The sequence below is a fragment of the Macrotis lagotis genome, chromosome 4 (genome assembly GCF_037893015.1).
Source record: "Macrotis lagotis isolate mMagLag1 chromosome 4, bilby.v1.9.chrom.fasta, whole genome shotgun sequence".
Taxonomy (NCBI): Eukaryota; Metazoa; Chordata; class Mammalia; order Peramelemorphia; family Peramelidae; genus Macrotis; species Macrotis lagotis.
In genome coordinates, this window is record NC_133661.1 from 150,610,819 (window position 1) to 150,638,172 (window position 27,354).

The 27,354-nt window shown below is 36.5% G+C and overlaps 1 protein-coding gene across 2 annotated transcripts; it reads left to right on the plus strand.

The window, feature by feature from the left end:
• The first annotated feature begins 9,536 nt into the window (after nt 1-9,536).
• Nucleotides 9,537-26,731, plus strand: LACTB (lactamase beta). Of its 2 annotated transcripts, XM_074234335.1 has the most exons (6): nt 9,537-9,889; nt 10,737-10,803; nt 14,346-14,536; nt 14,694-15,045; nt 16,177-16,342; nt 19,996-26,731. In XM_074234335.1, exons 1-6 carry the CDS (start codon nt 9,569-9,571, stop codon nt 20,525-20,527), a joined length of 1,629 nt encoding a protein of 542 aa, XP_074090436.1. In that variant the 5' UTR covers nt 9,537-9,568; the 3' UTR covers nt 20,528-26,731. The 2 variants fall into 2 exon arrangements, with proteins under 2 accessions (XP_074090436.1, XP_074090437.1); XM_074234336.1 differs by lacking the exon at nt 19,996-26,731 and having other exon boundaries at nt 16,181-16,333.
• The last annotated feature ends 623 nt before the right edge of the window (nt 26,732-27,354 follow it).

Consider the following 27,354-nt stretch of genomic DNA (forward strand, 5'->3'; position numbering starts at 1 on the left):
ATATTTCTGACAAAGGACTCATTTCAAAAATATATATTGAATTGAATCAAATTAATATTAAAAAAAGCCATTCCCCAGTTGACAAATGGTTGAAGGATATGCAGAGGCAATTTACAGATGAGGAAATCAAAGCTATCCAAAGTCATATGAAATATTGCTCTAAATCTTTAATGATTAGAGAAATACAAATTAAAACACCTCTGAGGTACCACTTCACACCTTTCAGACTGGCCAATATGACCAGAAAGGACAATGATCAATGTTGGAAGGGGTGTGGGAAATTTGGGACACTAATACATTGTTGGTGGAGCTGTGAACCCATCCAACCTTTCTGGAGAGCACTCTGGAACTACTATGCCCAAAGCGCAATAAAAATGTGCATATCCTTTGATCCAGCAATACCACTAACTGGGCCTGTACCCCGAAGAGATGATGAAAAAGGGTAAAAACATCACTTGTGGGGCAGCTAGGTGGCGCAGTGGAAAGAGCACCAGCCCTGGAGTCAGGAGTACCTGAGTTCAAATCTGACCTCAGACACTTAATAATAATTACCTAGCTATGTGGCCTTGGGCAAGCCACTTAACCCCATTGCCTTGCAAAAACCCCCAAAAAACCCATCACTTGTACAAAAATATTCATAGCAGCTCTGTTTGTTGTGGCAAAGAATTGGAAACTGAGTGAATGTTCATCAATTGGGGAATGGTAGAACAAATTGTGGTATATGTACATTGTGGAACACTATTGTTCTACTAGAAACGAGGAGGGATGGGAATTCAGAGAACTTGGAAGGATTTACATGAACTGATGCTGAGTGAGATGAGCGAACAAGAAGAATATTGTGCACCATAACAGCAACATGGGGTTGATGATCAATCTTAATGGACTTGCTCATTTCACTAGTGCAACAATCAGGGACAATTTGGAGGTAACCAAAATGGAGAATACCATCTGTATCCAGAGAAGGAATTGTGGAATTTGAACAAGGACCAAAGACTATTACCTCTAATTTAAAAAAAAGTTATCTTATCTAATTTTGCTATCTCTTATACTTTTTTTCCCCCCCTTAAGAATATGCTTTCTCTCTCAACACATTCAATTTGGAAGCATGGAAACAATGTAAGAACTATCAGCCTGCCTTCTGTGGGGGGTTGAGGGAGAGAGGGTGGAGGGGAGAGAGATTAGAGGGATAATTGTAAAATTCAAAAAAATATTAAAAAGAAAAAAATAAGGAGACCTCTTAAGCTTAAAATAATATTAGAAATTTCTGAAACTACTTTTTTGATTCCATAAAGTCAAAGGTCAAGAAAGATAAAAAGAACTAACCCACCCCCTTCCTTTTTCTTGGATTATAGATTAAAATCATGGTAGGATCATTTCAATCAGTTTCCCCAGAGTTTAGCAATGTGAGGGGCAGCTTATGTACGTGAGGTCATAAATACATGATTTGCCTAGGCAAGCCTGAACCTTACTTGCTATTATTTCCTGATCTTAGATGAATGTCTCAGATGAAAATTTTCAGTCTCACTGGAAAAGCAGTCCTCCTTTTTCACCAAGGCTAACCTCTTCTTGATCCCATCCTTTTCCAAGACCTTTGGAATTTTAGCGACTTAATCATTTCTACCTCTTCCATTGTCCTCCCTTTGAATCTTTGATCTATGTTCACAAAATTTTTCCCTTCTACCTACAAATATGCTCAAATCTCCTTTACACTAAAAAAAGAATCAAATTTTCTTCCATTGAGCTACAATCCTCTTTTTTTTTTCTATCACTGCTAAGCTTCTAGAAAGAGTAGTTTATTCTTTCCAGTCACCTTTTCACTGCTTCCTCAATCCCTGACAGTCTGGTTCCACCCCCAAGTTCTCTTTTTCTTTTTTTTCTTTTAGGTTTTTTTTTTTTTTTAAGCAAGGCAAATGGGGTTAAGGCTTGCCCAAGGCCACACAGCTAGGTAATTATTAAGTGTCTGAGGCCCTATTTGAACTCAGGTACTCCTGACTCCAGGGCCGGCCAGTGCTCTATCCACTACGCCACCTAGCCGCCCCCCACCCCCCAAGTTCTTCAATAAAGTTGCTCTTTTACAAGTCACAAATGATTTCCTAATCAATAAATCAAATAGTCTTTGATTTTCTTGTTATACTTGAGCTACTACAATATTTGACACTGTAACCATCCCTTTTGGATATGTTTCCCACCCTAAGCTTTCCTAAAATTGCAGTTTCTTTCTTGCTTTAGAAAGCTAAAAACAGGGGCGGCTAGGTGGCCTAGTGGATAAAGCACCGGCCCTGGAGTCAGGAGTACCTAGGTTCAAATCCGGTCTCAGACACTTAATAATTACCTATTTGTGTGGCCTTGGGAAAGCCACTTAACCCCATTTGCCTTGCCAAAAAAAAAAAAAACCCTAAAAGAAAGAAAGCTAAAAACATAATTTTATCTTCACAGATAGAACACAACCTAAACAAAGACAGGAAAAGATACTCTTGGGGGAGACAACATGCAAAATAGACCGGAAAGGGTATAGGTTCTGGTGACTTTGCAGAATCAATAAAGGATTTTATATTTTAAAAAGGGAGATAATTAGGAATATCCTTGGCAGTTGAGTGGAGGATGAACTACAGGGGTGAGAAACTGTAGGCAGAGAGACCAACTGACTGGAAGGCTACTGTAGTAATCTAAGTGTGAGAAGAGAAAGGTCGACACCAATGTTGACTGTGCAAAAAGTAAAAAACCAATTGTTCTATGTCTTGATATAGTATAAATGTGAGGTAATCTCAGGTGGAAGATACTTGGTGGAGAGGGAAGGGAGAGACCAGAAAGGCCTTTTGCAGAAATTAGGGTTTGAACTTTAAAGGAAACGAAAAAAGCTGGAATGCAGAGGTAAGGTAAAAACATGCCAAGTATGGGGGCAGTCAATGACAAGGTAATAAGTTAATAGATAGTGAACAATAATGTGATGTGTAAGGAACAACAAAAAAAATGGTCCAATTTTGCTGGATCACAGAGTGTGTAAAGGGTAGTAAAATTTAAGAAGACTGGAAAGGGTATAGGTTTTGGTGAGTTTGAAGAGTCAATAAAGGATTTTATACTTTTTTAAAAGGGAGATAATTAGGAATATCCCTGGCAGTTGAGTGGAGGATGAACTAAAGGGGTGAGAAACTGTAGGCAGAGAGACCAACTGACTGAAGGGCTACTATAGTAAGTCTAAGTGTGAGAAGATAAAGGTCTGCACCAATGTTGGCTATGCAAATGGACAGAAGGGGACATATATGAGAGTTGTTTTCAAGGTGGAAGTGACAAGACTTAGAAACAGATAACATATATGGGGTGAGTATAAATAAATATTAAAAGATGAAACTATGATTGTAATCCCAAATGACAGGACAGATGGTAATAATAACAGGTGGGAAACTGGGAGTACTTGGGATGAAAGATGAGTATTATTTGGAACATAGTGAGTTTGTGACTGCTTCTTTGTTTCCACCATTCTACTTCCACCTGTCATGAACAAAATATAAATATTTTTCAAGGCTATTTCCCTCAGTAATCATTCACATTTTTGATCATGGACTTGTGTGAAGAATGTGTATGTTCAGCCCTGATCTCTCTTCAAAGTTCCAGACTGTTTCAAATAGCCTTCTGGATATCTCTGTCTGATTTTACCATGAACTCTTCAAATTCAATGTCAAAAACCAAATCTAACATTTTCCTTTTTTTAAAAAAAAGTAAAAAACCAATTGTTCTATGTCTTGCTCTCCTTATTTTTGTTAAGGACCACATGATTCTCCTAACATTCAGCTTGAAATCTCAATTTTTGCCATATACAATCTACACAATTGCCAAATTTTCTAAATTCTATCTTGCCCAAGTTATATCACACTAACACAGGGACAGTTAGTAGAGGAAGCAGCCACATACTTGATATAATTTTAGAAGCTCTATGAAAGCCTACATCTGCCCCAAAATATTTTCCCCACCCACATGCCAAACTGCTAAAGATTTTTTTTCTTTTGAGTTTGCTAGCTTTCTATTATAAAACAATGGGAAAAGATCACAGATGGAATTTATAAAAAAAAATCATCAAACAGTCTCAGATGTCTGCTTTCTCAGCATACTCTATATATGCATTATAATTGACTGCAAAGGGATAAGAATCTTCCCCCAAATCAGAGGCTTGCTGCTGCTCTCAGAGGTTAACTTCCTCTTTTCCCTACAAACAAGCTACAAATGAGTCAAGATAAGACCTCTAGTCTTTGGTGCAAAAGAGGTAGGATATAATTCATGAGATTTTGAGACAAAGAGTAGGATAGATATCGTGTATCTAAAGGGTTAGTATGTTCAGTGATTAGTCATGTGATCAGAGAAAGAATGGAGTGTAGACAGAGAAATGCGACTGTAAAAGGTGAGAGAATGTTTGTGTGTGTGTGTGAGAGAGAGAGAGAGAGAGAGAGAGAGAGATTCCTCTCGTGCAGACCTCCAGAGAATGTATTCACTCTTAAGATGAATCTTGATTTGTGTAAATGTGGAATAAGGAAAGATGAGGTCCAAGAAGTGGTTATCCTTAACCTGTGTGTTGCAAATCAATGAGATTGAGAGCATTCTTGATCCAGGAGACATTGTCAAGGAGCAGTTCCAATCTGGGAATAGTGATAAAACCCTAACAAATGCTAAATCTGAACGACACAGCTCAGATTCTCTCTTTTGGTCTAAAGGAGAAAAGAAGGTAACCCAAGTAAAATATAAATAGATGAAGAGGGGCGGCTAGTGGAGCAATGGATAAAGCACTGGCCCTGGAGTCAGGAGTACCTGGGTTCAAATCTGGTCTCAAACACTTAATAATTACCTAGCTGTGTGTCCTTGAGCAAGCCACTTAACCCCATTTGCCTTACAAAAACCTAAAAAAAACAAACAAAAAATAAATAAATAGATGAAGAGCTGGTAGAATGAGATCAGTGTGAGTATATGAATTTGAGACATATTGAATGCTTTTCTTTGATGTATATGAAAGAAAGACAGAGACAGAAAATTTATACTTTTGCAAAACACTTTTCTACAGCAGAATTTTTGGTCTGCACCTTTATGGTCTCCTAAAGGAGAGTAGATAATATAAGACTCTTGTCAATTTATCTTCTATAGTACAAAATTCATGAATGATATCTTAGATAATGACCAAAAAACATCCTGATGACTCCTTTTTTAGCCTGGTTGGAGATGAAGAAGGAAGTTAACTAACAACTAAGGGGATCAACAAGTCCTCTCTGACTTTGGGGAAAGTTGTTTCCCCTTTGCAGTTAATTACAATACATAGAACCACAAACATAGACCATACTCACAAAACTTTTACAAAGAGAAAGCAGGTATCTAGGTCACTGATTGCTAGTGAAATTTTTTGGTAAAATGACATCTATGATTTTTTTCTGTTTTTGGAAAAAAACCCACCCCCTAAATCTCCATTGCATAAATTAAATTATACAAATTTGATAAGACTATATAGATAACTTTTATCACAAAGTACTAACAAAGATGTTCAAAAGTGAAATGGATAATGTACATTACATCAGATAGAAATTTAAAAAAAAAAGTAATCAATAGGGCAGCTAGATGGGTGCAGTGGATAGAGCACCAGTCCTGGAAGTCAGGAGGACCTGAGTTCAAATTTGACCTCAGACACTTAATAATTACCTAGCTGTGTGACCTTGGGCAAGTCACTTAACCCAATTGTCTTGCCAAAAAAAACATCAAATAGTCTCATCTCTGAAAGTTTTATAAGGATGCTCTCTCTATATATGTATTATAAAATACTGCAAAGGGATAAGAACCTTTCCCAACATTAGTGAAGACTAGCTGCTGCTCTTAGTGGCTAATTTCCTCCTTCCCTTACAAACCAGACTACAAATGAGTAAATAGAAAAGTATTCAATTAATGGTAAGGTTCTCCAAATTCATAGATAATAGCAAAGTAATTGCATCAAATCCTGGAATATTACCTTTTCAATGAATTTCATACTTATTACAAATAAATCAGTTTAAGTATCAACACTTGAAAAACTAAATGGATGACAATCACATATTGTTCTGAATATGACTAATTGATGAATAGACAGCCCATTGAATTGACTTATGAGTAAGTATGTTAATGTATATCAGACAAGCACTGATGATAGAAAATAATCTGGACCAAGAATTAAGTAGGAAGAAGAGATTGAGTTTTTATCAATTTTTGGAATTGTATTTCAAAGATCCTAAGTTGCTCACAGTCATGATTTTCCACCTCTTTAACATTTGTATTTTCCCAGCAGTGTAAAATGGTTGTGAAGCATGAAACAGTAGAATCTCAGAAGAATAAAAACTGCAGGTAATTCAAAAAGGATCTTTAAAAAATGCAGTCTTTATTAACTAATCATTTGATTGGCTCAACTGACTCCTTATATCATACCAGGTCCAATCTAAACATCTCATTTTATTCCTTGGCTATCTTCTCTTTATACCTTTCAACATCACTCTTTCTCTCCCTTGCCTCCCCCTATATTTTTTTATGGAACCATAAATTAAATTATGGAACCATAATCAAATGAAGACTGTCATTGCCTCTACTGGATAGTTTTTGTCAGTCACCTTCCCTATGGCTTCATTCATCGTTCCATAACTTTTTAAACCAAAATACTTCTTTTGAGGCAGTTAGAGGAATCTAGAGTGAGGAAAAACTGAGTTCAAGACTCAGATACTATGTGTGAGACTCTGAACCAGTCACTGATGTGACTTAACATCTATCTGTCAAAATTTCCTCAATTGTAAAATGGAAATAATAACATCAATCTCCCAGGACTATTGTGAGAATCAGATGAGATAATATTTGTAAAGTACTTGGCAAAGAGCCTGCCTCATAGCAGTATTCAGTTTTGTATTTGTATTCTAGACAAGGTATAGAAGTTGGTAAATAGCTAAAAAAAATCATCCCCCCCCCCATTCATTCATATATACGGTATTAGCTTCAAGTAGAGTCAGAATAAAAGATATCATGTAGGACAAATATAACTGACAAAAATAGTAAGGAGAGATAATAGACAGGCCACCTAAATAATACAACTGTATTCCAGAGATAATGAAAGAAACAGAGATAGAACTCCAATAGTTTAAGTGGATCTTTTTTTTTAAAGATTTTATTTGAGTTTTGAGTTTTACAATTTTTCTCCCAATACTATACTTCCCTCCCCCCCAAGGAAAGCAATCTGTCAGTCTTTATTTTGTTTCCGTGTTGTACATTGATCCAAATTGAGTGTGATGAGAGAGAAATCACATCCCTAAGGAAGAAACAAAAAAGTATAAGAGATAACAAGATCAGACAATAAGATATCTGGGTTTTTTTTTCCCCCAAATTAAAGAGAATACTCCTTAAAATTTGTTCAAACTCCACGGCTCTTTATCTGGATACAGATGGTATTCTCCATTGCAGACAACCCAAAATTGTCCCTGGTTGTTGCGCTGATGAGCAAGTCCATCAAGGTTGAACATCACCCCCATGTTGCTGATAGGGTGTGTGTTTTTCTGGTTCTGCTCATCTCACTCAGCATCAGTTCATGCAAATCCCTCCAGGCTTCCCTGAATCCCATCCCTCCTGGTTTCTAATAGAACAATAGTGTTCCATGACATACATATACCACAGTTTACTAAGCCATTCCCCAATTGAAGGACATTTACTGGATTTCCAATTCTTTGCCATCACAAACAGGGCTGCTATGAATATTTTTGTACAAGTGATGTTTTTACCCTTTTTCATCATCTCTTCAGGGTATAGACCCAGTAGTGATATTGTTGGATCAAAAGGTATGCTCATTTTTGTTGTCCTTTGGGGGTAGTTCCAAATTTCTCTCCAGAAAGGTTGGATGAGTTCACAGCTCCACCAACAATGTAATACTGTCCTAAATTTCCTACAACCCTTCCAACAATGATCATTATCCTTTCTGGTCATATTGGCCAGTCTGAGAAGGGTGAGGTGGTATCTCAGAGAAGCTTTGATTTGCATTTCTCTAATAATTAATGATTTAGAGCAATTTTTCATGTGGCTATGGATTGTTTTGATCTCCTCATCTGTAAATTGCCTTTGCATATCCTTTGACCATTTGTGAATTGAGGAATGTTTTTTTTTAAAAAAATATGACTCAGTTCTTTGTATATTTTAGAAATGAGTCCTTTGTCAGAATCATTAGTTGTAAAGATTGTTTTACAATTTACTACATTTGTTTTGATCTTGGTTACAGTGGTTTTATCTGTGCAAAAGCTTTTTTAATTAAATGTAATTGAGATCATCTAGATTGTTTTTGGTGATGTTCTCCATCTCTTCCTTAGTCACAAACTGCTCCCCTTTCCATAGACCTGACAGGTAAACTAGTCCTTGATCTTCTAATTTGCTTATAGTATTGTTTTTTACATCTAAATCCTGTTATCCATTTGGATTTTATCTTGGTATAGGGTGTGTGAGGTGTTGGTCTAATCTAAGTTTCTTCCATACTAACTTCCAATTTTCCCAGCAGTTTTTATCAAAGAGGGAGTTTTTATCCTAATGGCCAGACTCTTTGGGTTTATCAAACAGCAGATTACTATAATCATCTCCTGCTTTTACACCTAGTCTATCCCACTGGTCCACCACTCTATTTCTTAGCCAATACCAAACAGTTTTGATAACTGATGCTTTATAATTTTAGATCGGTAGGGTTAAGCCCCCTTCTTTTGCACTTTTTTTCATTAAATTCCTGGAAATTCTTGACTTTTTATTTCTCCATATGAATTTACTTACAATTTTTTGTAATTCATTAAAGTAATTTTTTGGAATTTTTAAGTGGATCTGTTATGAAGGATTTTGAAAACACATAAATGAGAATCTCACCAGGTAAGATGTGGGTTAGAGGTCTTTGTACTGACTGGAGGGAGTACTCACTCAAATTCAGAATTTTAAGTAAAAAGTTCTCATTGAGTGAAAATTCCCAGTTAGCTGGTGTCCGTTTTTCAGTTCCTAGACCGGATTAGGTTATCTGATGGCCCTGGGGGTTCTATGGAATTTTCCTCACAATTCAAGATGGAAGGTGCAATGCAAAGATCTGCACAGGATCTGGTTCAATCCCCAGTTCTGCGCAGATGGATTCACCTGCCTGGGTGTGAGGGGAGGCTCTAAGTGGCCTCTGAAGTCTCCCTCTGCTCCGGAGGGCTAGGGTTCTGGAATGGCTGTGATGGGTGATGAGTGTGTGGATGATCCCCGGGGGAGAGTGAACAAAGGGGGCTCCAGCACAGTGGAGGAAGCGGTGGCGATGAGGAAGAGTGAAGGCGGGAGGAGAAGAGAGAGGAAGTGGAGAAAAATGGGAAAGAGGGAGAGTAGAGAGAGAGAGAAGCGGCTGGGAACTAGAGAGTGGCCACAGAGCAGGAAAACTAAAGGAGAGAAGGGCAGAAGCGGGCGCGGGGTGCGATGCGATCGGCACTCGGCTGCTCCGCTGTCAGTGGCTTGGGGCTGGGCGCGGGCGGCGTCCCTCCTCCCTCCCTCCCGCGGGCGCCGCCCCCGGCCCGGGCAGTGCGGGGCTGCCGTCGCCATGTACCGGCTGCTGGCCTCCGCGGCGCGGCGGCCGGCGCCCCCGGGGGGCTGGGGCGCGCAGCGGCGCGGGTCCCACCGGCGGGCCGCGTGGCCGCCGGGCCGGGCCTGGGCGGGCGGGCTCGGGCTGGGGCTGGGGCTGGGGCTGGCGCTCGGGGCCCAGCTGGTGAGCGGACCGAGGGGCGAGAGTCCCGCGGCGCCCGCCGAGCCTCCGCAGGGCGCGCCCCCGTGCCCCGAGCCGCCGCGCGCGCCTCCCCCGCCCGCCCCCGAGCGCTTCTCCAGAGCTATCGAGAGCAGCCGGGACCTGCTGCACCGGATCAAGGTTCGGGCCGGGCCAGGCTTCTCCGGGGAGGAGGAGGAGGGGACCCCAAAACTGTACCCTCGGACCTGGACGCCCTTGCCTCCCGTCCCCCTAAAAAAACCCAAAAAGAATCGTAGTGCGACCCCCCCCCCCCCCCTTTAAGGGAGGAGGGAACTGAGGCTGGGAGGCGCGAAGTGACTTACTGAGGTGGGGAGAGGCGGGGCCGGCCTGGGCCGCCTGGCCTGGGCCGCCTGGCCTGGGCCGCCTGGCCTGGGCCGCCTGGCCTGGGCCGCCTGGCCTGGGCCGCCTGGCCTGGGCCGCCTGGCCTGGGCCGCCTGGCCTGGGCCGCCTGGCCTGGGCCGCCTGGCCTGGGCCGCCTGGCCTGGGCCGCCTGGCCTGGGCCGCCTGGCCTGGGCCGCCTGGCCTGGGCCGCCTGGCCTGGCCCGCCTGGCCTGGCCCGCCTGGCCTGGCCCGCCTGGCCCGGGCCGCCAAACTCCCCAGGCAGAAGCGCCCCCCAGCCCCCTCCCCGGTTTCTGCCTCCCGCGTGGAGATGAGCCTTCCCACAGGAGTAGCATCACCCGGCCGGACCCCGGCCCGCAGCCCTGGCGCAGGCGCGAACCCCCGGATACCGGGAAAGCGGCCTCCAGCCTTGGCTTCCCTCCTTTAGCTCTTTGACTCTGTGGCCGCACCCCTTCCGGCCGGAGTGCTGGAGGCCTCGGTCTCTCGGTCTGCCAGCAGGCAGGGCCAAGTTCAGGAGGGGCCACTTCCCCAGCTGGCGAGCGGGGACGGAACTAGTGATGGAGCCACTGATTGAGTTGTCTGTCTCTGTGTCTGTCTGTCTGTTTTTTTTTTTCCCCTCCGTGCACAGGATGAGGTGGGAGCACCAGGCATAGTAGTTGGAGTTTCTGTAGATGGAAGAGAAGTCTGGTCAGAAGGTGGGCTTAGGAAAATACTGAATCACTTTTAAGAAAAAAATGTCAGTTTTGAAAATGAAATACTGTCGCTTGAAATACATTCATCTTTTAGGGAAATGAAAGCTCCATCGTGATGGAAGGCAGAATTGACTGTTTCTGGGATGGTACAGGATCGGGTTGTTTTTAGTAAATTGCAAAATTGAAAATATGGTAGTCGATGACAAAAAGAGGTTTGAAGATAACTTTTTTTAATCCAGACTTTGCTACTAGCACAAGGTGGTTTGCATTCTTACTTTATTTCCCAGGCTATTTTATAGATTGAGTTTAATGAGGACGAATATGATAATTTTTTAGAAAATTACACCCCTGTCCACCAAGCAGAAATGATTACAAAAGAACTAGAAGGCTAATTACAAAATAAGGAAAGATGGGGCAGCTGGATGGTACAGTGGATAGAGCACAGCCCTGGAGTCAGGAGGACCTGAGTTTAAATTAAATCACTTAATAATTACCGAGCTGTGTGCCCTTGGGCAAGCTACTTAACCCCATTTGTCTTGCAAAAACCTAAAAAAAAATAAAAAGACAAAATAATGAAAGAACTAGAAATCATTTGGAATGAAATAGAATAAATCACATACCACATAATCTCTTTATAAATATTTTTATCACTGTCCCTTTTTTTCCATGTATACTTCCAAGTTTTGACTAGCATTCAAAAGTTATTTTTCCCTAGAAGTCTTTTGACTGGTAGCTAACAGTTATTGTCAATAACTAGATGTCGATGTCTCTCAACTATTTGTATTGCCGGGGAGGCTAGGTGGCACAGTGCAGAGAGCACTGGCCCTGGAGTCAGGAGGACCTGGGTTCAAATTCGGCCTCAGACACTTAATAGTTACCTAGCTGTGTGGCCTTGGGCAAGCCACTTAACCCCATTTGCCTTGCAAAAACAAAAAAAACCCAAAAAACTATTTGTATTGCCAAACTTCCCCCTGTGCTTTTGGTGAAGTATGAGTTGTAATGGCTGTTGTCAGAGGCATTGTGCAAAGAAAGAGAGACACACAGAGACAGACAAAGAGATAAGCATAGCATATGTGGGGATATATAGGGGGAAAATACTAGCAAGCCCAGGTTGCTTAAATATACTCAAGTTTTATATATTTGCTAAAAGATGACAATGGAGCCTCTGGCTTTTATACTTATCTAAAAAAATTTTTTTTGTACAATTCTAGTTAAAAGATTTTAATCCATAAAATATTTATCTATAACCTGAGCATTCAATTACACTGACCATATTCACAAGTGTTAGAGATTTTGAGTAAAAGTAAATGGGGGTGGGGCAGCTAGGTGGCACAGGGAATAAAGCACCGGCTCTGGAGTCAGGAGGACCTGGATTCAAATCCAGTCTCAGACAATTAATAATTACCTAGCTGTGTGGCCTTGGGCAAGCCACTTCACCCCATTTGCCTTTACCAAAAAAAAAAAAAAACCTAAAAAAAAAGTAAATGGGGGTCAAGTTGATAAGCCAGGACTGAAACAAGAAATTTAAAATTTCCTGCAAATATATTTTGTACCACATGATGGATAAAGCACTTGCCCTGGAATCAGGAGGACCTGAGTTCAAATTTGACCTCATACTTAATAATTAACTAGCTGTGTGACTTTGGGCTTAACCCCATTGCCTTGAAAAAATTAAAAAAAAGTGAATGGGAGAGAACCTGAGCAAGTCACTTGCCTTCAAAAAAAATGAATGGGAGAATTGAAGGAATGGAAGCTTAGGAATTTTATTTTAGGTTGTTTTTTTTTTTTGCAAGGCAAATGGGATGAAGTGGCTTGCCCAAGGCCACACAGCTAGGTAACTATTAAGTGTCTGAGACCGGATTTGAACTCAGGTCCTCCTGACTCCAGGGCCAGTGCTTTATCCACTGCACCACCTAGCTGCCCCTGGAATTTTAATAGGAAAGAACACTCGCCCTCCATAACGCTTCTTTCATAATATTTCACTTGAAAATAGTTACGTGATGTACATAGTGATTTTTAACTTTTATTTTTTACTTTATGATTATAAAGATTGTTATTTTGCAGCCTTAATAATATATTGAAATAGTTTATTGTTTGCAACAGAATTGTAGGTTTGGAAGGGATTTCTGAGGCCTTTTAGTTGAATCGTGCATAAAGTGAGAAAGGAGAAATCCACACCACCTTAGGAAGACGATTCCACTTTTGTATAGCTTTACATGTTAGGAAAGTTTTCCTTATTATCAAACCTAAATTTTTTACTTTAGAATTTATACCTATTGGGGGGTGGCTAGGTGGTACAGTGGATAGAGCACTGGCCCTGGAGTCAGGAGTGTCTGAGTTCAAATCCGGCCTCAGACACTTAATAGTTACCTAGCTGTGTGGCCTTGGGCAGTCCACTTAACCCCATTTGCCTTGCAAAAAAAAAAAAACCTTAAAAAAAGAATTTATACCTATTGGTCTAAATTCTAAGACCAGGTGAAATGTCTAATCTTTCTTATATTGTATTTTGTATAGTTGAAAACAGTTATTTCCCCTAAATAATCTTTTCTCCAGGGTAAAGACCTCCAATTCTGATGAAGTTTTATGGCTTATACAAGCCACATAACGCAGTTTTTAAAACACATATTATTTGTCAAGCCTTGTATTTCTATTTCAGGTGAACTAATGCCCAAAATTTCATAAAAGGTATTTAATTGACTCTAAATTTTAATCAGGAGGTCTCCTTTCAGGGACCTCAAACCAAATTTTTTTTTCTTTTTGTTTGTATCTGGATTAAGTAGAGAGTAAGAGTTACAGCTACAGGAAATAGGTGTTCACTTCTATAGAATCTCAGAGAGATCTTCTAATGTCCTCTTGATATGAAACTAGGAATAAATAGCATCATTAATATAAATTACTTAAAATAATTGCTTGTTTTATTAGTATTAAATAACATTTTTTAAAAAAATGTAAACATTTTGTTTACTATGGACAGTATTGAGCAATTTATTTTAAAATGTAAGATAACCAATTTTTTAAAGACTTGGGTATTTTCATGTAAATTACCTAAAAAATAATTGCTTATTTAATTTATATTAATAAAGCAAATTATGTTGATGAATGGAAGACTGTATACTAAATTGTAGATTGTAAAGTATACCTTTAATTTGAGTCAGTTTGCAATAGTATTTGATTTCATGTTATTGTTAAGAAATTTTGCATCCTTTTTCTTCTTGGTTGATAAGTCAGAACTGAAACAAGTAATTTAAAATTTCCTGCAAATATATTTTGTACCACATGCTAAATGTAAATATTTTACTTTTTCTAGAAGGCTGGTGTCAAATTTGGTCACTAAACCTACATAATGATCCCTAAGGCTACATATTGACTTAGAAATCACATTATGTTCTATTGTATTTTTATTTATTTTGTTCAAATTTCTCAGTTATATTTTAATCTGGCTGGGCTCACAAGAAAACATGCTTGATACCTCTGTTCTAGAATATACCAAAACTTCATTTATACTTAAACATTTATATTAATGATTGCTTTTTTTTCTGTTAAAGGTTTGGGTTTTGCTGACATAGAGAACAGAGTTCCATGCAAACCAGAAACAGTGATGAGAATTGCTAGTATCAGCAAAAGTCTTACCATGGTGGCTATTGCCAAATTATGGGAAGAGGGCAGATTGGATCTTGATATTCCAGTACAAAAATATGTTCCTGAATTTCCAGAAAAAGAATATGAAGGTGAAAAGGTAGTGAAATTCATATTTCATCATAGACATGTTATATTGTTATTTTGAATTATGTCTGGTATGACAGAATTGGAAAATATGATTGCTACATATGCTTTCTCAAGTTTCTGCTTTGTAGATTAATGTACTCTTTGAATTTACATGTTTTAAAAATTAGGTTTCTGTCACTACAAGATTATTGATTTCTCATTTAAGTGGAATTCGCCACTATGAAAAGGATATGAAAAAAGTGAAAGAAGAAAAGGCTTATAAAGCTTTAAAGAAGATGAAAGAAACAATGGAATTAAACCAAGACAAAGACTTAAAAGAAATAGGAGGCAAAAGTAATGAAAAGATTGACTTTGCCAAAGCTAAGACAGAGCAAGAAAGTGAAGCCAAATGTCGAAATTCAAAACCTGGCAAGAAAAAGAATGATTTTGAACAAGATGAATTATATTTGAAAGAAAAGTTTGAAAATTCAATTGAGTCTCTAAGATTATTTAAAAATGATCCATTGTTCTTTAAACCAGGTGAGTATTGATTCTGTTTCTTAATTAAGTAGTCTAAATAAATTCAGGACATTCTAAATGAGTCTATCTTCCATACATTAAATAGAAGTAAAGATTTTATATGTCCTGTTGCAAGTGTAACTTCTTGCCCATCAATGCTTGAACCTCATGAAAAAAAGTATTTCATAGCACAATTATTTAAAGTTAGATTGATTTAAGGATACAATGTAGTTTTCATTTCTTTAGTGATATGATTAAATATGTCTTTCATCTGTAAATAATAATTTTCATAGTAATATTAATAATATTTAATAATTCAAATTTTAATTAATTTAATAATTAATAATTTTATTAATGGATCAATGAATTAATTTAATGATTAATATTAATAATAATGATTTTCAAAGTGTAGTGATCCAAAATGTTTAATAGAAATGGACTAAATTATAGATAACTATTTCTCTATTTAATAGCTTTGAAGAAAAATCTCTTTATTAACAGTAATTTCTATAAACCAGATTATGTTCTTTTTGATAAAATATTTATTTACATGAAATTCTAATTTGTTTTGATAATATTTCATGTTTAATTTTTCAGTATAATGATTAGGAATTCCATTACGTTGTTGAATGTTTTATGTATATACCAAACTTGAAAATTATTATTACTTCACATACCCAGTATCTAAAAGAATCAGCTAAAGACTTAACCAAGCAGTAAACCTAAAAGAAATTTAATATAATCTTCCTTTTGTCTTGGTTTTTGTTTTGTCACAGGGGAAGAGTAGAGATGATCAATTCATATAAACCTTTTTTTTTTGTAGTAATTTTGCTACAGTAAGATACTTATATTTTCATATCTTTGTATTTATCTTCTTTGATTCTCATATTACCTTGTAAAGTAGGTGAGACAAGAAGAAAGGAAGTAGCACTGGTTAACTGGGGTGGAACTGTATAAATATTTCTGAAAGTCAGTGTACAAGGCCAATAAAATAAAATATACTTACTATATCAGAATAAGATATTCTGGTTTGAAAAATGGGCTGGGTTTTTTTTGTGTGTTTTTTTTTTATGAAATCCCTTATATATCAAAACACAGATTAACATTTTAAAATAATGAGGTGTTTTTTTTTTCATGCACTCATGCCTCAAGGTAGTCAGTTTTTGTACTCAACTTTTGGATATAGTTTACTGGCAGCTGTCATAGAAAGAGCCTCAGGACAGAAGTATTTGGACTATATGCAGAAAATATTTCATGACTTGGATATGATTACAACTGTGCAAGAAGAAAATGAACCAATGATTTATAATAGAGCAAGGTAAATCAATATTTCCTGTTTCTTTTGTATGATTATATTGAATATTAAAATGTTTATGTATATTTACTTATAATCTCCATAATCCCCATAATTCCATACCTTCATCTTTTATAACAAATACTTTTAAAAAAATAGATTTATTTATTTATTTTTCCGACTACATGCAAAGATAGTTTATAACATTCATTTTTGTGGAGGCAGCTAGGTGGTGCAGTGAATAGCGCACCGGCCTTGGAGTCAGGAGGACCTGAGTTCAAATTTGGTCTCAGACAATAAGGAACTTGGGCAAAGTCACATAACCCCATTGCCTTGCCCCCCCAAAAAAAAGCCCATTCATTTTTGCATAAGGTTTTGCATTTCACGCTTTTCTCCCTTCCCTCCCATCTCTCCTCTCCTTCACAGTCATTTATCTGATATAGGTTATACTTGTATTACTGTTAAACATCAAATTTTTTTTAAAAGAAAAGAAAATTTTTTTGATGAATTGAACAGTTTTTTAAGTCTTTAAATTTTCTAGTGTATACAAAGTGACAGTGACGTATTTAATAGAAATTAAGAAATATTGGACTTCTTTGACATAATGTTACTAATTTACAAAAATGATTTCTTCGAGATTTTGCATGATACATTGTCTTTCAGGCATTTGTTATGTTTATTATTATTATTATGTTATTATTGTTATGTATATTATTATGTTTATCCCATACTAATACACATTTTTAAAATATATATATTTATTTCTATTCCACTGCTCAACCTTCATTCAAGTACCAAATTTTTTTGACAATTATGGTTTTGTGGAGTAATTTGAACTCTGTTACGGCTAGCCCCCCTTCCCATTTCTTTCATTTCTTTATATTCTTAACTTTTTTTTCCCTCCAGATGAATATTCTTTTTTAGTTCTGCAAAGTATTTCTTTGGTAGTTTGGTATGGCACTGAATAAGTAAATTAATTTAGGTAATACTATCATTTTTATTATATATTGGCTTTGCCTTCCCATGCTCATTTTACTTTCAATGAGCAAAAACCCCTTTTCTCATTGGAGTCTTTCCAATTTCCATTTCGAAATTCCTTTTTTGTCATTTCTTATGGCACAGTAATATTACCTGATATTCTAATGCCATAATTTGTTTAGCCATTCCCTAATAGATAGGTACGCTACTAGATTTCTGCTTTGAACTACTATGAGAAGAGTTGCTATAAATATTTTTGTAAAAATATGTCCTTTTCCCTCTTTTCTTTGATCTCTTTTTTTCCCCAAGAATATAAAACAGTAAAATTTGTTCACATCCAATTGAAGAGAATTACTTATGTGAAAACCTGTTTCTCTTCTATGAAGTTTCTAAAGGGTCAAAGTATAGAATTAGAATTTTCCCAAGTATTTAGAAACCAAAAGAGAAATTATTGAAATGTTATAGTTTTTGTATACACAGAAATGTTTTAAAATTATATACTAGGAAGACAAAATTGCAGGAAAGTGATTCATTGTTAGCCAAGAGTATGGAGGAGACTTTGTTTTCACATAAGCAGAAGTTGAACTTTCAGTAAATCATTCAAGTCAGAAAATAATGTTCCTAGTATATAGTTTCTTTCCAGCTACAATGCACAGTAATCAAATATTTGCTGTGATTATGCTTGTAGCTTCTATTTAAACAGGGCATTTCTTTCAACTTAACATTTTACTGTTATCAGAAATTTGTCTTAGTTATCTTTTTATTACCCTCCCTCCCTAGCTATATTCTTTTAACATAGCAGATGTTTAATAAATTTTGAAAAAATTAATCTTAGCTGGATTTTTGTCATTCTAGTCTTGTATTACTACTTTTTTTTCCCCAAGTGTGAATATTCTTAAGATCGTGGTACCAATAGAAACTTAAAATGCAATTGAACCAGTCTACATAAGGATTTAAGCTTTTAAGATTTGTCTTTTTTTGTCTGTCTTCTTTGTTCTGGTCATGTATTACATTATACATGGAACTATTTCCAGGGTAACACTCTGGTTTGAAGGAGTAGCGTATATAGTATTTCATACAGATATAATACAAAGAAGACTGAGTTTAAATCCTGGCAATTACACTGACCCTGTTCAAGTTTCTTCATAAGTAAAACGAAGGTAATACTACAAGTAGGAGTTATCTCCCAAGGTTATTGTGAAGAAAATGTAAATCTTAAAGAACTTTGTAAATATGAACCATTAGTATAATGCATTATTTTAGACCTTCAAGCAGTCTGACCTAACTTTATCAGAGTCTGTCAATATTTGATTATATTCTGTGTCACTTTCATAACTTGGAGTGACTTATGTTAGTAAAGGATAGTAAAAAAAAAAAGACAGTAAAAAAAAATAGTTTCAATACCTGACAGCTGATAAATAGTCCACTTAGTGAATTCAACACATAGTTTAAGTTTTAATGCCTTTAGGACCTTATTCCTGAGTCACTTGTCCTGTCATAAAACTGCATGAATCTGGATCATTTGCTAATCCATTCTAAAATTACCTTTGCACTATGAAAAAGAAATTTGCTTAGCAAATTGTATAGCAAAGGAAATGTTTAATGTGCATAGAATTGAAGGTTACAGACTTTTCAGGAAATTATAAAAAAAAATTTATGGAAATTCTATTCAACTAGAGTTGTGCTAATTTTTTATAATTGTTCAGTCATTATCTCCTCAGGACTCCGTTTGGGGTTTTCTTGGTAAAGATATTGGAGAGATTTGCCTTTTTGTTCCAGGATTCATTTGATAGATGAGGAAACTGAGGCAAACAAAATTAAATGATTTGCCCAGGGTGACACAGATCATAAGTGTCTGAGGCCAGATTTGAACTCTTGAAAGATGAGTCTTCCTGAGTCCACACCTGACATTCTGTCAGCTGCCAATTGTTTATAATTATGTATATATGATTAAATATATAAAATGCCATAATTATAGTTATAATTTTAAAAATCCATCAAAATGAGGTCTAGCTCCTCGTGTCTATCATAGAATGTATTTAAATTATCCAATTTTGTCCTTTGCACTTAGAAATTAATTTTTATTCCAACATGATCCTATATGAAAAGCATCTGACCGAGCTGAATTGTGCTCTCTGCTAAATTATTTTTCTTACTTTGTACAAACCAGCTCGTGTTTTTCAGAACAGATGATTACATTTTGTACTTTTTTATCTTTTTTCACTAGTGTTTGGCACTTGGTAGGTGCTTACTTTTTGTTTGTTGATTGATGTGTTCTAAACTTGCTAAACTTCCTCATTTTTATTAGAAAACTCACAAAGGTGGGGACCAGGAACAAATATAACTTTGTCTAAATACCAAAGAAGTTACTGTTAAATCAACTGTTTGTTGTATTCCTACTATGTTGTGCAAATTCTCAAGTACAAGCTCCTCTATACAAGTGGTTCATGCTATTATAAAAACAGAACAACTTTCAAGTACTCAACTGACAAAATTTCTAAGCCATTGTTTTCTCTCAGTTACCTGCATTGCCTTAATGATCAGTCTTACTGGAAAAATTTTGTTTAGTTCTTGGCTCATAGTATGGAAATGTAACCAGTCTTATATATATTTTCCCATTTAGTATAATGTGGCAGTCAAAAAGAGTTTGCTGAATTCTTAATAGTGGATAATAACTATTCTTTTTTCATTTCACTTAGGTTTTATGTTTACAACAAAAAGGGACGTCTTGTCAACACCCCTTATGTGGACAACTCCTATAAATGGGCTGGTGGTGGATTTCTCTCTACAGTTGGTGACCTTCTTAAATTTGGGAATGCAATGCTCTATGGTTACCAAGTTGGAATGATTAAAAACTTAAATGAGAAACTTTTGCCAGGGTACCTCAAGCCAGAAACCATGGTAATGATTTGGACTCCCGTGCCAAACACAGAGATGTCTTGGGACAGAGAGGGAAAATATGCAATGGCATGGGGTGTTGTGGAAAAGAAGCAAACTTATGGTTCATGTAGGCAGCAGCGACATTATGCTTCTCACACTGGAGGTGCAGTGGGTGCTAGTAGTGTCCTACTAATTCTTCCTGAAGACTTGGAGGTAGAAACTACAGATAATAGGATGACCATTCCCCCAAGAGGAGTGATTGTTACCATCATATGCAACATGCAGTCTGTTGGCCTCAATAGCACTGCCTTAAAAATTGCACTGGAATTTGATAAAGACAAATCAGACTAATTCATTAAGTACAGGTGTGGGAAATTTAAATGTCATTTACTATTAACAAAATTTTTAATAGGAAATAGACAATGCAGAGAATTATGTACCTCTTAATTAACTTTTTATAAATATATTTAGCTTTTTGTGGAATTGGTTCTTTATGCTCAGGGAAATAACTTCATGGTTTTTACTTTTTCAAAAAGTGTTAACTCATTGAAATAAAGTATTATAATAAAAAATGTGTTAACTTTGTTAATGAATTGTTTTAAAAATTCCTAATGGCAGGGAAACTTCAGACTTAGTTTGCTTAAGGTAACAGCAAAGATAGGAAGAATTACAAGGAAGGAATGGTTCATTATAATACAGTTTTGTCAGGAAATTGTGATTTTTTGATAGTAGGCATTTCGATATGGAAATTGATTTTTTCTTTGATTAGTCATAGGAAACATAATTTTTTTTTTTAAATAAGTCAAGATTGGGGCGGCTAGGTGGCATAGTGGATAAAGCACCGGCCCTGGAGTCAGGAGTACCTGGATTCAAATCCGGTCTCAGACACTTATTACCTAGCTATGTGGCCTTGGACAAGCCTCTTAACCCCGTTTGCCTTTCAAGAAAAAAAATAATAATAAAGTTGTTTGAGTTTGGGGAAGAGCTCAAAACTTGACCCTGCCTTTCCTGTTGACTTTTTATTAATTGAGGATCCATGACATCTTTGAGAACCAGTGCTAGATGTAGATTTAGGGAAGCCTGGGTACTGCCTCAGCCACTCAAAGGTGTGTAATCCATGGTAAGTCAGCTTCTCAATAGCCTCTTTCCCCAATCTATAAAATGTACTTATAGGACAGTGTGAGACCCCAATGAGATAGTGTATATAGACGTTCATACAGATGTCTGTGATTTTTTTCTTGCATTTTGGTACCTGTACTTGTGTGGATTTTGACTATGTATCTTCCTTGCCCTGAGGTACTTGGGTTTTTTCCCAACTCTTACCTGCCTGTCTGATTTCTGAATAGTTTTTGTTTACATTCTGATTTTTTTTTTGCCTGCTTGATTTTTTGTTTCACTGATATATTCATTTTTGTTTGTTTCCTTACTTATGATTACAGAAACTAAAGATTATGATTACAGAACTAAAACTGATTTGCAGATGAATAAGTTCTTACTGGCATTACCTGTTTACTAAGTGTTTTGGTAAACATTGATGAAAATTTGATTACCAGAGTTTTGCCTTAGACCTTGGGTGTCCCTTCATACATTAATTGTGCAACAATTTATGTCTGAATACTCAAATCATTGCAATATTAAATTGTGAGAAGTGTTTTTTGAGACTTTGGATTCCAGCATGTTATCTACTAATGCTCAAACTCTATTACTAGATTTGGTACTCAGTCAACTGCATATCATCAGGCCTTTTGTAAGCATCTTACTACCAGGGAGAAAACTATATACAAATCTTTTCCCCAACTTAGATTACATACCTTACTGATAGTGATATATAGTAATACAATATTTTTTTTTTAGGTTTTTGCAAGGCAAATGGGGTTAAGTGGCTTGCCCAAGGCCACACAGCTAGGTAATTATTAAGTGTCTGAGACCGGATTTGAACCCAGGTACTCCTGACTCCAGGGCTGGTGCTTTTTCCACTGCGCCACCTAGCCACCCCATAGTAATACCATATTTTGAAGTAACAATTTCCAATTATATTGTGTTTTATAGTTAAAGAATTATGTTTTGATAAGAACTTTTTTATAATCTCAAATATTTATTTTCCCTTTTGGGATATGAACAGCTAGATGTAGTAATCTCAAAGACTATTTAAATGTTTTCATTTTACTGTGAAATATATTAAGGTGAGCACCATTTTAAAGTAGTAAAAATTTAGTGGAAATTAAAACTCAATTTGATGACTCTGCTTCCCCCCCACCAAAATGAAAGTAAATACTACTTTTGAAAATGATATGTTATCTTTAAGTGTGTCAGTTTTATGTGGAAATGTTTCAGTGAGCTGTGTTCAAAAGTATCATAGAATCCTGTTATTGCTGCCATGACCACTGGTGAATCCTTACAACTTAAGGGTAGTACTTTCCATCTCCCCCTATAACTGAATATTTTAGTATTTTTGTCTCCTCCAAAGAGAAGAGTGAGGTACTTGAGGTTTTTTCTATTTGTATGCTCAGTGCTTGACACCTAGTGCTTAATAAATGCTTTTTTTCATTCATTATTATATTTTATTGATTTTATATTCTATAAGTCACAGTTCAAATTTGTGTCCTTTACTTCTTATTCCCCGTATTCTCACTGCATATAGTAAAACTTTGTAACATGAATGGTAGTCCATCTAACATTAGCATTCCACTGTACAGGACAGATTTTTAGCAAGCAAAGTAACTGTGTACTATGCTGAAATATTTAATAGAATATTTCCTCTTTAGAGATGGGTCAGTTTCTGAGTTAAAGTCAGTAAAAAAAAATGATGAGGATTGTTTGGGTAGCAAATTGTCAAGTAATTTAATATTGAAGTAGAATTGAATTTAAATTTTTACAGAATTGAGTTTTTAAAACTTTCCCAATCATCAAGGAGAAATTTACAAGTGTAACATTTCATTCCTAACTAAAAAGTGAATAAATCAGAATTCTATTGTAAGTAAAAATCTCTCTGGTATATTGAGACTGCTAATAACACTACTGGGGAGATGGATCAAGATTACTTCATATAAATTTGAAAACAGGAGCTTTCCAATTTTTACTTTTTATTAGATTTTTTAAAGCTCTAATACCATTTCTTTAATAAATTAGAGGATTTCCAAGAGGAAAAGCTTTATGGTATAACATTTTAAAGACAGCCAAACATTCAGCAAACCTTTTTTAAAAAAATAAACCAGTTACAAAAAGATAATTTAAAAAACTTGAAACTTTAAGAGTTAATGGAAAACTTTCTTGGGTATTTTATATGGAGAAGACTGTTGAAGGCAGGGGAAAAATTTGATCATTCAATTCAAAATTTTCTAATACTGCATTAGCCCAAATGTAGATCATAATCCCCCCCCCGATTTAATTTATATAAAGCTACATACAGAGTGAGAAAGAGATATACTATATGTATACAACTATGTTTTTTTTTCAAATCTATGTCACTTCATGGGTATAATTTACATTCAGAAATAAGCTTATCTGATCACAATGTAAAAATACAAATGCATATTCGAATTTTTTTTTAACAGGCTCTTGTGATTTTATTGATTTAGGCAACTCCTTGAGAAACTTCCACCAATGCAGATGGTCTCTTCCCCTTAAGTAACTTCTCCTATGATCACAATGATTATGTGAAAGACTCAGGTCTTTCTGACTAATAGGCTATTTCTCTATCCCCAATCCTTCACTGCTTTATCGAGTAAAATTGTTAAAATAAATAGTTTTGGTTATTTTTATGATGGATTTTAATTCCTGGCTTATCATTTTGCTTATTAGTAGTCTGTCAATAAGCATTATTAAGGATATTACTCTGTGCCTGTCACTGTGCTTGGTGTTGGAGATAAAAAGAAAGGCAGAGACAAGCCACATGCCCTGAAGGAGACTCTTTTACTATTAAAAAAAAAATCTACACCTGCACTAAGACTTTTAGGACACCCAGTACATAAAGTAGATGGTAAGCATTCTCAGAGAAGGAACTCCTAGCTGAAGAGACAAGCAAAGGCTTACTTTAATGGCAGTATTTAAGGAAACTTATGGAGGTGACAGAAAATATTGTAGGTATGAACATCCAATTTTATTGTGCTTATAATGTACACAAAACTGGCAAAAAGTAAAGTTTCCTTATTTTAAACTATAATATGTACTTTTATATAAATAATAAAGCATTTTCTTATTACCACTCACTCTCTTTGTGATTTCAGGAAGTCATTTCTGGGCTTCAGTTTCCTTATCTGAAAAAGGGTTAGGACTGTGAAGTCCCTTCCATATTTAGAGAGAAAATTAAATTAAGTCACTCTTGCTGCCTCCTAGGAATAAGACTAAATGTCCTAGTTTCTAAACCTTGCCTCAGAAACAAGGATCAAGACAGACTTCCACTACCTTGATGAGGCTAATCAAAGTATGTTCTCCTTCAAGGTTTGAATCTAACCATCCATACCCTTAGTACTACTCTTCTCCATGTTCTCAATAAATCTTCTACAAGAAATTCACCCAGGAGAACTTGGTCCTAGTTTTCTTGACATGTGGTGGATGCCAATGGGAGCATATGATATTTTTTTCAATGGCCCACCTTTTCTAGTTAAACATCTTTCTCATGATGGCCTTTACACAGTTTTGTTTGGTTGGTACTTTTATTGAAACTTACCATGTACTTCATAACTGCACCCTCAATTTTAAGTCTTTGGAGTTGAAAATAATTTATACTCTAAATCAGTGTTGATCTTAGACTGCCTTATCTCTCATTGGCCAGGAGACAAAATGTTAGTTTATAGACCTTTTTGATCTCTCTATTGTGATTGATTTCCATAAGTCAGTCAATAAACATTTAGTACTTTTGTATGTTCCTGCCTCTGTGCTAAGGGCTGGGAATACAAAAAGAGACAAAGAAGTTCCTACCTTTAAGGGATTCACAATCTAATGGGGGAGGGGAACAAGAAATAAATACATATATACAAACAAGCTATAAATAGCTAAAATAGGAAATAAGTGAAGAAACTAGAATTAAGTGGAATTGAGAAAGGCTTCCTATAAACGATGGGATATTACTTTGGATTTAAAGGTGGGGCAGCTAGGTGGTGCAGTGGATAGAGCACCACATAGATAGAGCACCGACCCTGGAGTCAGGAGTACCTGAATTCAAATCCAACCTCAGACACTTAATAATTAATTACCTAGCTGTGTGGGCTTTAACCCCATTTGCCTTGCACAAAACAAACAAACCAAAAAAAAAAAAAATTTAAAGGAGGCCAAGAAAGCCAGGAGGCAGAGATGAGGCAGAGCATTCCAGGCATGAGTGAAAGCCAGGGAAAATGCCCAGAGCCTAGATCTGGAACAGCAGCTGGGAGAGTCACGGAAGAGTATGGGTCAGGGAATAAGGAGACTGGAACAGTAGGAGGCGACTAGATTATGAAGGACTCTGAACACCAAATAGAACTTTGTCTTTGGTCCTGGAGGTGATTAGGGTGTCACTTGAATTTATCAAGGGGAGGAGAGATGAGGTCTGACCTGAACTTCAGGAAAATCACTTTACTCTCAAAATGGTGGAGTATGGATTGGAATGGGGAGAGACTTGAGAACAGCAGACCTACCAGTGAACTTTTAAAGATTATGGAAAGAGGATCCTTTCCTTCCTTTTTTCTTCCTACTTTTCATCAAGCTGGAGTTGATGAGAGACTGCACACATTGATGGCAGTGTCAAAGGAGACAAGGAAGGTATATTCAAAAGATGTTATGAAATTGAATGATAAGGTTCCTTGTGGTAACAGATTGGATGTGGAGGATGAGAGAGTGAGAAGTTGGAGTTTTGAGCCTGAGGTACTGGAAGGTTGATATTGCCCTCTACAGTAACTGGGAAGCAAAAGGAAATGGAATGGGGAGGTATGGGGGAGGTAAGGTGGGAGAGGTGAGGAGAAAGTTTTAAGGAGAAAGAGTTTGGTTTTGGACATAATGGGTTTAAGATGTTTATTGGAGATCTAGTTCAAAAGGTGATCAACAATGTCAAAGATGCAGAAAGGTTAAGACTAGAGTATGAAAGAAGACCATTGAATTTGACAATTAGATCTTCAGTAACTTTGGAGAGAGCAGTTAAGGAAGAAATGATGTGGTTGGAAACCAGATTGTAAGAGGTTAAAAAGAGATTTAAGAAAAGGGAAAGTGAAAGAACCTGTTGTAGATAATCTTTTCAAGGACAGAAAAATTCTAGAATGATAGCAGGATTGGGGGGGGATCAAGTGAGGTTTTTGTTGTTAAGGATAGGACAGACATGGGTATGTTTATAGGCAGTGGGGAAGCAGCTAGTAGTTACACAAAGAGTAAAAATAAGTAATAGGGTGAGAATGATGGGGTGATCTATTGGAGGAGCCCAGGTAGAATGAGATAACTTGAACAGGTAAAGGTGTTAACCTTGTTAAGGAGTAAGCCTCTTCACCATGAGACAGGGATTAAAGAAATAATGGCAGAAGATACATGAGTGACAGGAGAGAAAGAAGAGATAAGAGATCAGGGTAAATGGCCTCAATTTTTTCTTTAAAATATAAGGCTGAAGGAAGGAGGTTTGAAGAACAGTAAAAAATTTGGAAGAGCTGCTGTAGTGAGTTAGAGAAGGGTAAAAGGATTACCTTATAGCAGTGAGGACCCAGTTGAGATTGTTATAAAACAAGTTTGTAGCAAACCCAATCAGGTTGAATGATTTTCTCCATTTTTTGTTCATCAGTACATGTGTGTGCAAGCAAACATGGCACTTATCAGTTAAATTTTCTTTTGAAAGGTAATGGTGTCAGATCATTGTTTTATCTGTAAGATAGCTATATTGATAAAGTTATTTATTTTTATCCATTTCCTATTTTTCAATATATTTAAAAGATCAAGTTGGAGTTGTCTTAATTTCATGTCATGTTTTTATATTATGATTTTTTATTTTTTTATTTTATATTATGATTTTTGTTTAATCTGACTTTAGTTGGCAGTAATGATTGCTCCATCAGCAAATCATCTCTCAGTTAAAATATAATCAATTTTATTTTAAAATAATACTTTTTTAGGGCTTGCCACATTCAATGTGTCCAGTGGTCCTTTTGAAGAAAGTATTCATGATATATGGCCTAGAATATCTGTATAATCTTATAGCCTTTGCTCTTATTTTTTTTTAATTGTAT